Below are 13,291 nucleotides of genomic sequence, written 5' to 3'. Positions count from 1 at the left end.
GATTCTCCTCCTTTGCTCAATTTTGTCTGTGTGGTCTTTAACTTTCTGACATCTCCACCTTCTTCCAAACCTGCTGTGTGTGTGTGTGTGTGTGTGTGTGTGTGTGTGTGTGTGTGTGTGTGTGTGTGTGTGTGTGTGTGTGTGTGTGTGTGTGTGTGTGTGTGTGTGTGTGTGTGTGCGCGCGCGCGCTATTGATGGACAGCAGGATCAAACAGGAAGTGCTGGCAGGGCTCAGACAGGAAGAACATCTCCACAACAGGCTCTAATATTAGGGACACACACACACACACACACACACACACACACACACACACACACACTCCACCCTGTTTTCTCTCTCAGTACGACCCGTCTCTTCTATATTAGCACGAAGAAGCTGCAGCCTCAGTGTCAGGATGAATCAGAATGAGGATTTTTCATATGATATCTGTGTGTGTGTGTGTGTGTGTAGCATCACTTTAACAACATGAAAACATGACTGTAACGTCCAGGAGACACCTGCTCAGGTGACTGAGCATCAAACACTGGCCGATCTGAGGCAGATGAACCTGTGCAGGTGAGACAGGAAGTGTAACCTCTGTGCAGAACGATCCTGCACACGTCCTGAAGTAGCTGTTCTAGTTTCTTGTCTTTAATCCTGATGTGGCACAGCTGTGCTTTCACTTCCTGCTCTGATCATTCGAACACCTCCACAGCTGCAGGAACCGTCTCATTACTGACTGTTGTTGTTGTTGTGTAGTTTTATCAGTTACATGTTGAACTGAGGGAAGTGTTTCTGAACGCTGCTGCTACCACACTCACTGTTTGTGTGTGTGTGTGTGTGTGTGTGTGTGTGTGTGTTTGTGTTTTCAGTATCTTCAAACATTATTTTGTGAGAATTGCAGTAAAATGACAAAACTCACAATCTGAAGTGAAGTAATTAAAATTAACATCTGCCCTTTTTACTGTGTCCAGATCCTTGTCTCCTCCCTCCAACACGTTTGGTGCATAATCCTGCTGACAAACAGACAAACAGACAAACAGACAAACAGACAAACAAACAGCTGGAGGTCGTAGATGCTTCCTGTTCCAGATGCTGCTAATAAATAGATTTTCTCATCTGATCGGCTTCAGACTTGCTGTGTGTTGTGTTGAGGACCAGAGGAAGCTCAGTGTCGGCTCTGAAGGTTTTTGGTTATCAGGAAACTAACCCTCCATAAATAATGACCTCACTTTAAATACAGTCAGTTTTACACTTCAGTCTCTCTGTTGACTTTTGCTTTTTCCTGCTTAAAAATGAGCAGGAGGAAACATTTTTATAAAGGTTTCTCTCTTCAAAAGCACTGAAAAATAAAAAATATATGTAGCATTTATATGTAATTTACAACTACAGTGTAATTAAACATAAATAAATACAGTTAAATTACTTAAAATTACTCTTGGGGCAAGAGGAGCAACATGCTCCACGTGACCTCTGTAGATAGAAGATATTTTGCAGCACACATCAGAAAGTTCAGTCCTGAGGATCATTTCTGTCTCAACCTTAAACATCATTCATCAGTTTTTCATATTTGTGGTGAAAATCTAAATTTTTTCCAGTTTTATCTTCAGTGTGAACAGAAGCTCTTTCAGCTCTCTCTCTCTCCTCCTGTTTGTCTTTCTCTCTCGCCCTCCTCCCTCTCCGCCCCTTATGCTAATGAGGCAATGACATCATTGCTAAAAGCGAGGGCTGCGATTGGCCGTTGGGAGGAGTGGCTGCTCCTGCTGGCGGCCCCTCCCCCCCTGGACTCTCCCTCCATCTGAAGGTGTTTTCAGTGTGTGAGTTGCCGCTGCTGCTCACCGGAGGACAAACCCACGCTTTCATTCTCTACCTCCCTCCATCGCTCCCTCTCTCCCTCTGTGTCTGTCTCTCGCTGCAGCGCCGTCTGCTCCTCCTCATTGTGCTGGTTCCTCAGACGGGTGTGTGTGAGTGGGAGTGTGTGTGTTTTCACGGAGGATGGGTGGAGGATTCCTGAGCGGAGGGAAGGTGTGATCACTGAAGACACTGACAGATGGATGGATGGGAGGAAACAGAAGCATGATGCTGCCACCGCCGTCGCCGCGGTGCGTCTGCTGAGCCAGCGAGTTCTGCCTCCACACTGCTGAAACACAGAAAGAGAGAGCGAGAGAGAGAGACTCTGCAGTTCATCTCCTGTGTCTCTCGGCTTCTCCATCGCTCAGTCCTGCTGTCTGGAAGTGTGAAGAAGAGTCGTGAGTCTTCCTCTCTGTGTTAAACTCAGGTTTAAATCATTTCAGATCAGTTTATCTTCTGGAACACTTGATGTGTCTGTAAAGTGAAGTTTATTCTGCCGGAGACGTCGTCGTCCTGTTGGAAACTTAACCCAGCTTCTCTCTGCTGAGACCAGTTTATCCTGTTACAACTCAAATTTATTCCCTGGACTAAACTCAGTCCTGTTGAAACTTGAGCTTCCCGCTGCTGCAGAGCGACTCGTGCTCTGGTTTCCTCTCTTACATTTAACTGGAAACTGGTTTGTTCAGTTGGAACTTGTGATATTTCTTGGGGGGCGTCTCCCCGATGCCTCTGTGGACTCTTCTCCTCTGAATCTCCCATCGTCCTCTTTGGAGTTTCATCATGGAGCTTCAGAGCGCCACCAGTGGCCTCCCCGGCCCTCTGTCCCCCGGCCCGCTATCCCCAAGCTCAGACTACGGTGGCCCTCTGTCCCCATCCTCGGGCGGCCCCGGCCCATCTCACGCAGCCAGCCCTGGCCAGGGTCCGAGCCCCAGCCTCAGCCCCATCAGGGGGCCCAGCCCCAGCCCTGGATTCTCTGGCCAGGCTGCCTTCAACTACAACCAGCTGGAGGGGAGGTTCAAACAGCTTCAAGGTAAGACAGGAGCTCAGGCATTGGGGCATTGGGAGCGGGGGGGGGTCTGGTTGCATGAGAAATGCTTGCAACATATCCTGCAGTTGAAAACTTGGATGAACTGAGCAGTGGCTGAAAAAGACAGAGTGACATCGAGGGAGTGAAACAGTAGAAAGAGCCTGAATTCTTAGAAACGGCTTCAGGAGGTGGAGAGTCGGAGCCAGACGAGAGCAGCAGCTTTAAAATGAGTCTGAACAAACACGGTTCAGTAGAGTGACCTCATCACAAAGCTGGAGAGAGTTTACACACTTCAAGTGAGTTTTATCTCCTTGTCATTTCGTGTGAAGAAGAAGAAAAGTGGATGTAACGTTAGAAAAGTTTTACAGAATCTACTGAACTGGTCTGTGATCAGTTTTAGTCGAGTTCATGTTGAAGTGAAATCTCAGTGTGGATGATTCAGCAGCTCTGACTTTATGTGAGTAAACCCACTGTGTCCCAGCCCCACCCTGCTTCACACACAGTCCTGCTCTGATAACACTGATCAGCTGCGCCGGGGCTGCTGGGTACTCAGTGCCTTGCTGAAGGGCAGCAGGAGGAGGGTAGTGTTTCACCTCCCACACCCAGATTCTGTCAGGTAGTTGTGATCTGAGCTGTGACCCCCACCCCCCCCCCAGTCCTCTCTTGTCAGTCAGTTTGCTGTGTGATGAGTCAGGAGGGTGTCGGCTCGCTGACAAACGTCCAGTTACCCAAGTCATTTAAAATATTATTAAAGAGGAATGAGCACGTTGATTTCAATGGAAGCATCTGAGAGACTGCAGCCGTCAAACGTCTGACAGCTTCTTCTGACCAGGAACTTTAACGTGATCAAACTGTATCTCTTACAATCTACACAACATTTGACAACTTTGAGAGGGAAAAACTTAATCTGGGAAAAGTTTGAAGAACGGCATGAAAACTTTCCTGTTGAACCAGGACGAGGACCTGGAAACCAGTTTCATGTCCTCACTTCCTGTCACTTCCTGTTCCTGGTTCTGAGTCTCTGGTGTTTGAATGTGTTTCTGGTTGAAGTCAGGTCTGTGTTTAACAGCAGCTCAACACATGTTCAGGTTTGATTCTCTGACATCAGATCCGTCAGTAAATCCCTCAGCCCTGATTCTAGAAGCTTCTCTGTTAAAAAGGCCGGTTGCTAACAAGAGTCTAGATGAGACGACAGAGGTCGTCGGGGACGTTAAACGTCATCAGTCCAACATGAAACCGACCTCCTCACCAGTCCACCTTTACAGCCTCGCTGTGTTTCTACAGACTGTCACTAACTCTGTCAGAGGAAAGGCTTCTGTAGAAGAGCTCAGAGCTGAATCAGACTACAGGCTGAAGGTTAGTGGTGGTGACGGTGAAGTCATGTGACCGTGGTGTCGTTGGTTTAGAGCCTAACATGAGCTTTTTACTGCTGCTGGTTGTGTTTAGGCTTCAAACATCAGAAAGTGGAGTCATTAGTGAAGATGATCCTGCTGAACCAAACCTGTCAGGGTCAGGAACTGCTGCTGATTTTCTCTGATCATCCAAAACACAACGGAGAAATCCTATTGGCTGTTAGCGGAGGGATGCTAACCCAGATGCTAAAATCGTCCCTGCAGCTCTTTACATCCACTTGACCTTTCACCTGATCCAAGATGGAGCCCTTTGTTTACTCTTGTCAGTAAAGTGAACAAACGTTTGCTCATCTCTTCAAACATGTTTGTGTAAAAGCCTCAGTTTTAAATGTAAGAACCAAAATGTCGTTTATTTCTCTTCCTTTTCTTTTGTCTTTTTTACTTCACAAGGCAGCAGGCGTTATTCTGGAACAATGGCCAGAGATACACAGTGAAATAATAAACGGCAGTCATCACTGAATTATTATTTATGAATCACTTTGAGTCTGTGTCACAACATTAGTCAACTGACCAGATGAAAGTAGAGACGACTGTTAATATTTATTCCTGACTCATCTGCTTCAAAAGAAGCTGATTAAAAACAAACAGTGAAAGTTTTTACTCTTCCTCACAGAGGAAGCCAGAGTCTCTCCAGTCACTGTTCATCATCATCATCATCATCATCATCATCATCATCATCATCATCATCATCATCATCATCATCATTAAAAGGATTCGATACCAAACTAAATGCAGAAACACTTTGGTGTAAACTTACCCTCAGGCTGAATTTAGCTGAAGGTTAATGGAGCCTCATCGATGTGATGATGCCCAGAAACCTTCAGCATCATCGTCCTCTCTGGAAGTAGCCCGCTGGCTCGGGGCCAGGTGGAGGTGGGGCAGCAGGAAGTCTGTGGGGCTGTGAGCTAAAACAGTGAAGAGGAGGTGATGAAGGCTTCTCTAACATCCTAGCGATGGGATCGGTCAGCATCTCGAAATGTCCTGTAAGATGTTGCTCAAAGACCCAAAGGTCCCAAAAGGACGCCATGTTGTCAGAGGTTCATGAAGTGTTGCGTCGTGTTGTTGAAGGTCTGATGTGTTGTTTTGGAGAAGAGCAGATAATTTGGTGTCTTATCTTTTAAGTGATGTGTTTTACTGCTGAGGTCAAGGCAAGTTTACTTATTGCTCAATAACCAGATTCCACAGGGAACGAAGCTGCATTTTGACCAAAGTGTAACTGGAGCTCATGAAGAATGTGGGAGGATAGTTTGGTTTTAGAAGTTTCTGCAGGAAACGCACAGTAGAGGTGTCTTCAGTGAGCGTTTGGGTGCGTTTGGATTTAGAAACTTAAAGATTAGCTTTGCAAGATGTACAACATCATCCTGAAACATTTGTCAAGTCGAGCAACGAACTCCAGAACTAAACAGCGAAAGAGCCGGTAAAGGTACGCTGCTCTTTTTTAAACAAGGGTCGATACGCACGTGTTTTCTGTCTAGATCCAGAATTCTCTAGATTCTCAACAGCCTGAACTCAGGTTCTAACAAACAGGAAGTGATTAGTCAAGAAGATGATGAGCCTGGTTCTGCTCATCAAACCTTTAAACTCTAATGTTTGTCATTATTTGTATTAGTTGTGTCTCAGTTGTGTTATTTCTGTTTTCTGAGGGTGTGTTTGTCTTTGTGTTCTTGTCTTTGTTGAAACACTGAAAATCTGCTTCTCAACCAGACGACCTGATTAAAGAAAGAGTTAAAACATAGTAATAATGGTTTAAATCAGTGTGTGTCTGGTGTCCATCAATAGGAGCCTTTGTTTCCAGATATGTGGTGGGCGGGGCTTCACTCTCCTTATTTGGTTTATGGATTGTGATTTAAATATGAGGCAGAAAAGAGTGAAATACTGATAGATGATGAATTGATTGGCCGTTACAACAACAACACTCTTCCTGTGAGATCACATCAAACACACACACACACACACACACACACACTCAGCCAAGCTCACACAACAAGACCATCATCCCTCTCTCTGTTCCCAGCATCCCCCTCTCCTGCTCTGTTGTCCTGAGCCAGCCAATCAGCGGACGGCTTGGTGGTTTGGGAGCCCCCGCGCTCCGTGTGTGTGTGTGTGTGTGTGTGTGAGGGGATTAACAGAGGGGAGGGGGTGTGTCTAACATGGTCTGGGAGATAAACCACATTGTCATCTCTCTCTCTCTCTCTCTCTCTCTCTCTCTCTCTCTCTGTGTCTAAAAGGTGTTCATCCACTCCTCCGTCCTCCCTCCTCTTCTCCTCTTTCTCCTCCTCCACCTCATCAATGTTTCATGAGGTTCAGTCGAGCTGCTGTCATCACCCTGATCACCCCCCCCCCCATCCATCCTCTTAGTGAAATTAAAGGAAGCGTCCGCCGTCTCGTCCTGATAAAAGTCACACAAAGGAGGGATGAGGACCGGCCCCGCTCCTCCTCATCCTCCGTCCTTCATCGTCAGTGTCAGGTTCTGGGACTCATGATGCACTAATCACCAGATTATTAAAAAAACATTCAGCTGTTGTGTAGTTTTTAACACTAACAGGAGCATATTTAAAAAACATTTTATTAATGATTTAATTAACACTTTACTTAAAGTAGCATCAATAACCAGGACAGAAAGAGTTCAAATGATTTATACTCTCGTTATAATCAGATAATATATATATTATATATAATCATCAGGATATTCAAAGTGTTTATTAATGTACTGTTAATTGATGCTCAGTCGTTAGACTTAAAGTTAAGGATGAAATATAACATAAACATAACATATCTCACGTAAGTGTCAGGGCTTTGTTTTCTTGTTTACAGCTGATGTTTCCTTCACATCAGTATTTCAGATTTTTCATATATTTTTCCTCCTCTTCATCACTAGTTTCCATTCATTTCAGTGTAGTCAGAAAATCAATCAGCACACTTGTGTTATTGAAAAAAAAAAAGAAAAAATAGTGACGGTGGAGTTAAAATGCATCAGTCTTAATTAATTTAATTCATTTAAATTGTGTTAAAATAGTTCAAATATTGTTTTTAAACACAGGAAGTTGAATGTTTTTCCAGGCAGAAATCAAACCTGTGATGTTTTTCTTGTTGTGAAATTAATCCATTGTAAATTTAACTAAAACATCTCGTAGAGATTTATGTTTCTACTGTAGCTGGCTTTACCTGAATGAAAACAACTGAAACATTGAAAATAAGGAAGTGACTCAGAAAAGGGGGGGTGGGGGGGTCAGCCGGTTCAGTTACAGACGGGGACAGAGAACAGTGGTGTTGAGTGTTTGGGCAGAAGGTGTCTGAGGAAGGAGCTGTGTGACAGTCTGAGGAAGAACAGGGAAACCACCCCCTGTGTGTGTGTGTGTGTGTGTGTGTGTGTGTGTGTGTGTGTGTGTGTGTGTGTGTGTGTGATCACGTCGTCTCGCTCCACACACTCAGATCTGCAGGATGAAAGGGCTCTTTGACGGGAATGCTTCACTGAGCATGCTCACAACAGCAGAATGGGGGCGGGGCCTATCTGAGCCCAGAGAGAGAAAAACATCATAAAGTAAAAACTAAAAATAAACAGAAAACATGATAAAGTGTGTGTGTGTGTGTGTGTGTGTGTGTGTGTGTGTGTGCGTGTGTGTGTGTGTGTGTGTGTGTGTGTGTCCTCGGTGGTTCAGGTTATCAGCTGCACAGGATGAGCAGCAGCAGATATTTGTTTTAAAAAAGCAGAAGTTGACAGAAACCTGGAACCGCAGCGATGAAGAGATGATCTCACTTCATCACTGAAGCTCTAATCAGTTTCTCTGAGGTTTGAACAAACTGACAGAAAACCACAGGATTAGAAACCAAATTATAAACTAAATTTGTCAGTAGTTTCACATTTTGCTTCAGCCACTGTTTTAAAGTCTCATAGAAATGAACAACTGCTGATCAGGAAACTGCTTTCATGCTTTTAGAATCTATAATTATATCATGGATTATAATTCTGCCATCTGAGATCTCCATCTCTAACAAACACAAACAGTCCAAGTGTCAAAAATATGAACATCAGCATTTACAGCCTAAACACAACAATGGCTGCTTCTTCTTCTTCTTCTTCTCCTCCTCCTCCTTCTTTTGTTTCCTCCTCCACCACTAAGCTTCTAATTGCACAGATCTATAAATTGCTCTGATGTTTATTGAAAGAAATGTGATGAATTTAAACTCTGATCTGGAGTTTCTTACAGCGTGAACCTGTCCACCTCAGCAGTCAGCGTTAATGATGAAAAACCAAAGTGTTGCTAAACCTCAAGTGATAATAACAATAATAACAATAATAATAATCAGTCTGATTATTGATGATGAGGTCGACCCTGACTTGCAGCTCTAGATGAAGATGTGTCAGCTGATAAACTGAACCCAGTGACCCTGGAGGAAAGTTATGAGATGATGATGTGTGTCTGTAGCACTTTGCTGTTTCATTAGCATCACAGTGACACACACACACACACACACACACACACACACCACACACACACACACAACCATAGAGCGTCTCCTCTCAGTGCTGAGGAATCCGAGTCATCCTCACTGCGCTGACGCTGGTGAAGTTAACACAGTGACTGTAATGAAGTGAAGCTGATTTGGGTTTGACAGCAGTTTTGTAAATGAGCCGTGATGCTGAGCTGCCTGTTTTACAGCCTGTTTGTCTGTGGACGAGTTTTATAAGAAGCAGCGTGAAGAGGAAGAGAGGAGGAGGAGGAGGAAGGCATGGAGTCTTTATTCAGCTGTCAGTGTGAAAGGAACAGCAGGCCACGCACACACACACACACACACACGCACACACACACGCGCACACACGCACACACACACACACGCACAAAAACTTCCTACGTCTTTTGAATCTTGCGTTTTTGTGTTTTTTCTGCCAATAAATCGTAAAAATCTGTTTTGATGATGAGACTGAAAGAAAGATTCAGTCAGAGCAGGTGTGACCATTAGATTGTGTGTGATAGGTTAAGAAAACACGTGTGTGTGTGTGTGTGTGTGTGTGTGTGTGTGTGTGTGTGTGTGTGTGCTCTTATCTCTTACCTCCTGGTGTGTTGTAATGATCTGCAGCAGGAATGTAAAGGTTAAATGGGCTCGGCTGCTTTATCAGTGCGTGTATGTGTTGTATTAATGTGTGAATGTAGCTGGTTGTCGTTAGGTGGGGATTTGTGTGTGTGTGTTTGTGTGTGTGTGCGGCCTCTGGACTCTGGACTGTGTTGGGCTCGGGCTCCTCTGTGGGGTCTTGCTTTAGCCCTGTTGGGTTTGTTTGGCTCCATGAGGACGAGGACTTTAATTCACAACCACAAAATAGTGGAAGATCAGTTTTTAGCAGAGTTTTGTGTGTGTCAAACTTCTCTGACACGTAACTCAGACTAATCTGAACACACACATGAAACACACATTTTTAGATTCAGGGTAACGTTCACTTTCCAGCGTTGTTATTATCTCTGGTGTCCATCATGATTAAACATCCATAAACTCGCTTAGAAATCTTTAAAAAAAAGACTTATAACTGCAGAACTTGCCTGAGAATTGACACATTTTTAACTTCTCTTCAGCGTCGCAGTGATCCAGGGACATTTGTCTGTGTGTCCACAGGTTCACTGCAAACAGGAGCTGCTAACAGAAAATCAGCTGCTGTTAATGCTGCTAGTTTGCCTTAATGAAGAAATACAGACTAAAAAACAGGGCTGGCGTTGTAGCAGCTCACTGACTGACGCTATGCTAACATGACAACACACTAAATAATAGTTATAATAACATGAGTCACAAACCCCATGAATATTGACTCGATGTGATGTCAGGATTATCTTCAGCTGAACTCCGGCTGATCCGGAACTAAAGTCCTGATCAGGTGGAACCTGAGAGAGTCCTGTTCTGATCACACGTGTTGTGTGTTTGTTAAATGACTTGTGTTGTGTTGTCAGACTGTCAGCAGTGCACCTGTGCAGTTACTGAGGCTCACCTGCTGTTGTCAAGGTAACCGAGGAAGAAACCTCAGTGAAACCTCGGAGCTCAGCCTCTCTGCATCATCTGTGGGTGGGAGGTGAGTGGGTGAAAGTGGGGGTGAGCGATCAGGGACGAAATCGTTCCTGGTCATGTTCTGCTCGGTGACACGAGCTGAAGACACGAGGACTCAAGTCTGACCTGGACGTAAGACGTGAGGCGGAAAACGCAGACCGGGAGTCGTCACAAAGCAAATGCTGCGACATGTTAGAGCAGTACCTGCATCATGACTGATGACAGCCAATCAGAGAGCTAACGTGGGCGTCTGCATCATCATTTCCAAAAGTCTCAGCCTCTGCCTCCGACTGAACCCTGGAGTGTGGGCGTCGCCTCAGAGACACGAAACACGACCTGAAGTAATTAACTTGTAGTTTGCAGCTGAAGGTGAAGATCTGACCTGGAGTCAGACAACAGAGTCAACATATGGCTCCAGTCAGTTCAACAGGCTGATCATCAGTTGGCCAGTGTTCAGCTCTCAATGCTCCTCTGTTCCTCATTCTGGCTCACGTTCTCTGTGTGTGTGTGTGTGTGTGTGTGTGTGTGTGTGTGTCAGACACACAATGTCTCATTCACATCCATTCATTTGGCCTCGACTCATATTTCGGAGTGTAACAGAGGTCAGCGTGTGATTGGCTGAGACTCTGAGACAAGCTCAGTGTTGTGGTCTCTGATTGGCTGAAAGGATCAGTAGCAGTTGAGTTTTGCTGATGCTGAAGTGGTTTTTGTGAATCCTCTGCAAACCTCAGCAGGTCCACACTCACACCTCTGCACAGATATTATACTAAACAGGATCAAACACTCTGATATTTTTTTAGAAATCCACCAAAGGAAACTCCTGATGTGGTTCAACTGTGTAAGCAGAGCTGTGAATCCTTTTTAAATGATGTTACTAACTGAATGTAGATTTACCTCCGCCTGAGTCTGCAGTGTCGACTGTGTTACAGGCTGATAGTATTATTATTATTATCATCATTATTATCATTATTATTATTATTACAGATTCTCAGTATTGTCGACATAGATCTGGATTTTAAAAGAGGGATCTTCAGCAGTGAAAATGTCAGACAGGCTCTTCCTTCAGGCCCCTGACTCATAACACTGGTTAAATATACGACTGCAAATGATGATTATTTTCATTTGTCTTCACTATTTTTGGATCAATCAACTGTTACGTCTGTAAACGATCAGAAAATACTGATTAATGTCAAAGTCTGTTAAAATGTTCACAATCCAAAAATAAATGAAGGAAATAAAACAGATTAAAGCTACAAATCTTCACATTTTAGAATCTTCCACCAAATAAAAACTGAACTGACTTTATGTTGCTCTCAACACATTTTATTATATTTTATATTGTTAAAACATCGTTCATATGTTGTAATGACAGAACAAACCTGTCATGTTGCTTTGTATCATAAATATATAACTGAAACAGTGTCAGAATAACGTCGGCAGGCAAAACGCTGCAGAGGACAGATCCTCCACAGAGACAGGCACCAGACTCCATTATAGTTTTGAAGTTTTTTAGAAGACGCAGCTCGACCAACTCGACCCACTTTATTAAAGAGGAAGGTGATGGAAGATCAGTCATCAGGCTAACAATGAAGCTAACGCTAAACGTAGCATTCCACTGATATAAAGCTGTTTTCTGTGGAAGGTTCTAGAGTCTGCTGCTCAGAGCATCGAACACATGAGGCTTTTTACCTCAACAGTGACACACACACACACGATCGTATAACCTTATCAAAATACACACTTCCAGCTTTGCACGTCCAGGATTCCAACATTCCTGAGCTCCCACAGGAGGAGCAGGGAGGCCGCCGCATGTTACCATTACACTGTGTGTGTGTGTGTGTGTGTGTGTGTGTTTGGTTAATGTCATGCGATCCACCCTGAATGGCCCAGAACTGGGCTGGATTTGGAAACACACCACAGACATGGGAGAGTGAACAGAGCTGTGTGTGTGTGTGTGTGTGTGTGTGTGTGTGTGTGTGTATGTGTGTGTGTGTGTGTGAGACCCTGGGTGTCTCTGTCTGTTAGTGGAAACAGATGTTTGATATGTTCAGTCTGTTTAACACAGACACACACAGTCTTGGCGAAGGCGGCGACCGATGCTTGTTTTCTTGATTGATCGATCAGCTGATTGTTTTTCAGTGAGACGTTTTGTGCGTCTCGTCTCCACCGAGCCAAACACGGTGTCTGCAGACGTCTTCGTCTGTTTTGTCTCCAGTGAAATGTGACGAAGAGAAGCAGGAAATTCTTGATTGAGGCTGGAACCACAGAATTTTTCACGAACACATTAATTGATTGTAATATAATGATCATTTTTACCTTTTAATCAACATATTGTTGCAGCTACAGTTTTGGTTTTCTTCCTCCTCCTCCTCCTCCTCCTCCTCACTCTGACCCTCATGTTCCACAGAGGACGACTCCGTCTCGTACCTGGAGACGAGGTCGGACCTGTGAGACCCTCTGGTGTCTTTAACTCAGGGTTTGTTTTGGATCCAGGTCAAAGTTAAGAACCTTATTATCTTCTTATTCTCTCCTCCCTCGTCTGTAACAGCAGCATGTAGAACATCCAGGAAGTGGCCTTGTCTCTTTCAGCTGCTGTTGACGGATCTTTAAATGACAAACATCAGTGGAAACAGATTAAATCAGATGTTATCAGAGGTTACTGATCATATTGGTACGGCCTCATTTAGCTCCTCGTCTGCGAGGAGGCTGCATCACGAATGTAAGAAAGACACGGGGATCAGAGAAGACACAGCTTCACACTCACACCTGGAGGCTGCTGAACTGGGGGCGGAGCTTCGCTCAAGAGCAGAGACTCTGCAGCGTTTTCAGCCAGTCTGCAGATGACAGGGGGGGTTTCCAGCCACTGCTTCTGTAACCAACCACCCATCAAGCGGATCTGTTGTTGGACGGTTGAATGACTCTGAAAACGCCCCCCCCTCACCTGTGGTGGAGGACGTGTCTCCTCTTTATTCTTCCTCCTCCTCTCCTTCC

General features: G+C 44.6%; 1 protein-coding gene across 2 annotated transcripts in view; it reads left to right on the top strand.

The window, feature by feature from the left end:
- LOC139622494 (spectrin beta chain, non-erythrocytic 1) overlaps positions 1 to 13,291 on the top strand; it is a 101,829-nt gene that overhangs the window by 37,915 nt on the left and 50,623 nt on the right. The window contains exon 1 of one of the 2 annotated variants that reach the window (XM_071479818.1): positions 1,788 to 2,861. The exons of the other annotated variant lie outside the window; for it this stretch is intronic. Within the exon in view, the coding sequence (XP_071335919.1) occupies positions 2,612 to 2,861 (250 nt within the window). The 5' untranslated portion in view covers positions 1,788 to 2,611. Of the gene's footprint in view, positions 1 to 1,787; positions 2,862 to 13,291 lie in introns of those variants that run through there. 2 annotated transcript variants of the gene reach the window in all.

This window comes from Trachinotus anak, unplaced genomic scaffold (assembly GCF_046630095.1).
Source record: "Trachinotus anak isolate AG129_WGS33_773 ecotype Australia unplaced genomic scaffold, CSIRO_AGI_Tana_v1 ptg000007l, whole genome shotgun sequence".
Lineage (NCBI taxonomy): Eukaryota > Metazoa > Chordata > Actinopteri > Carangiformes > Carangidae > Trachinotus > Trachinotus anak.
Note: the sequence above shows the minus strand (reverse complement) of the source record. Positions and strands in the feature narration are given on the sequence as shown.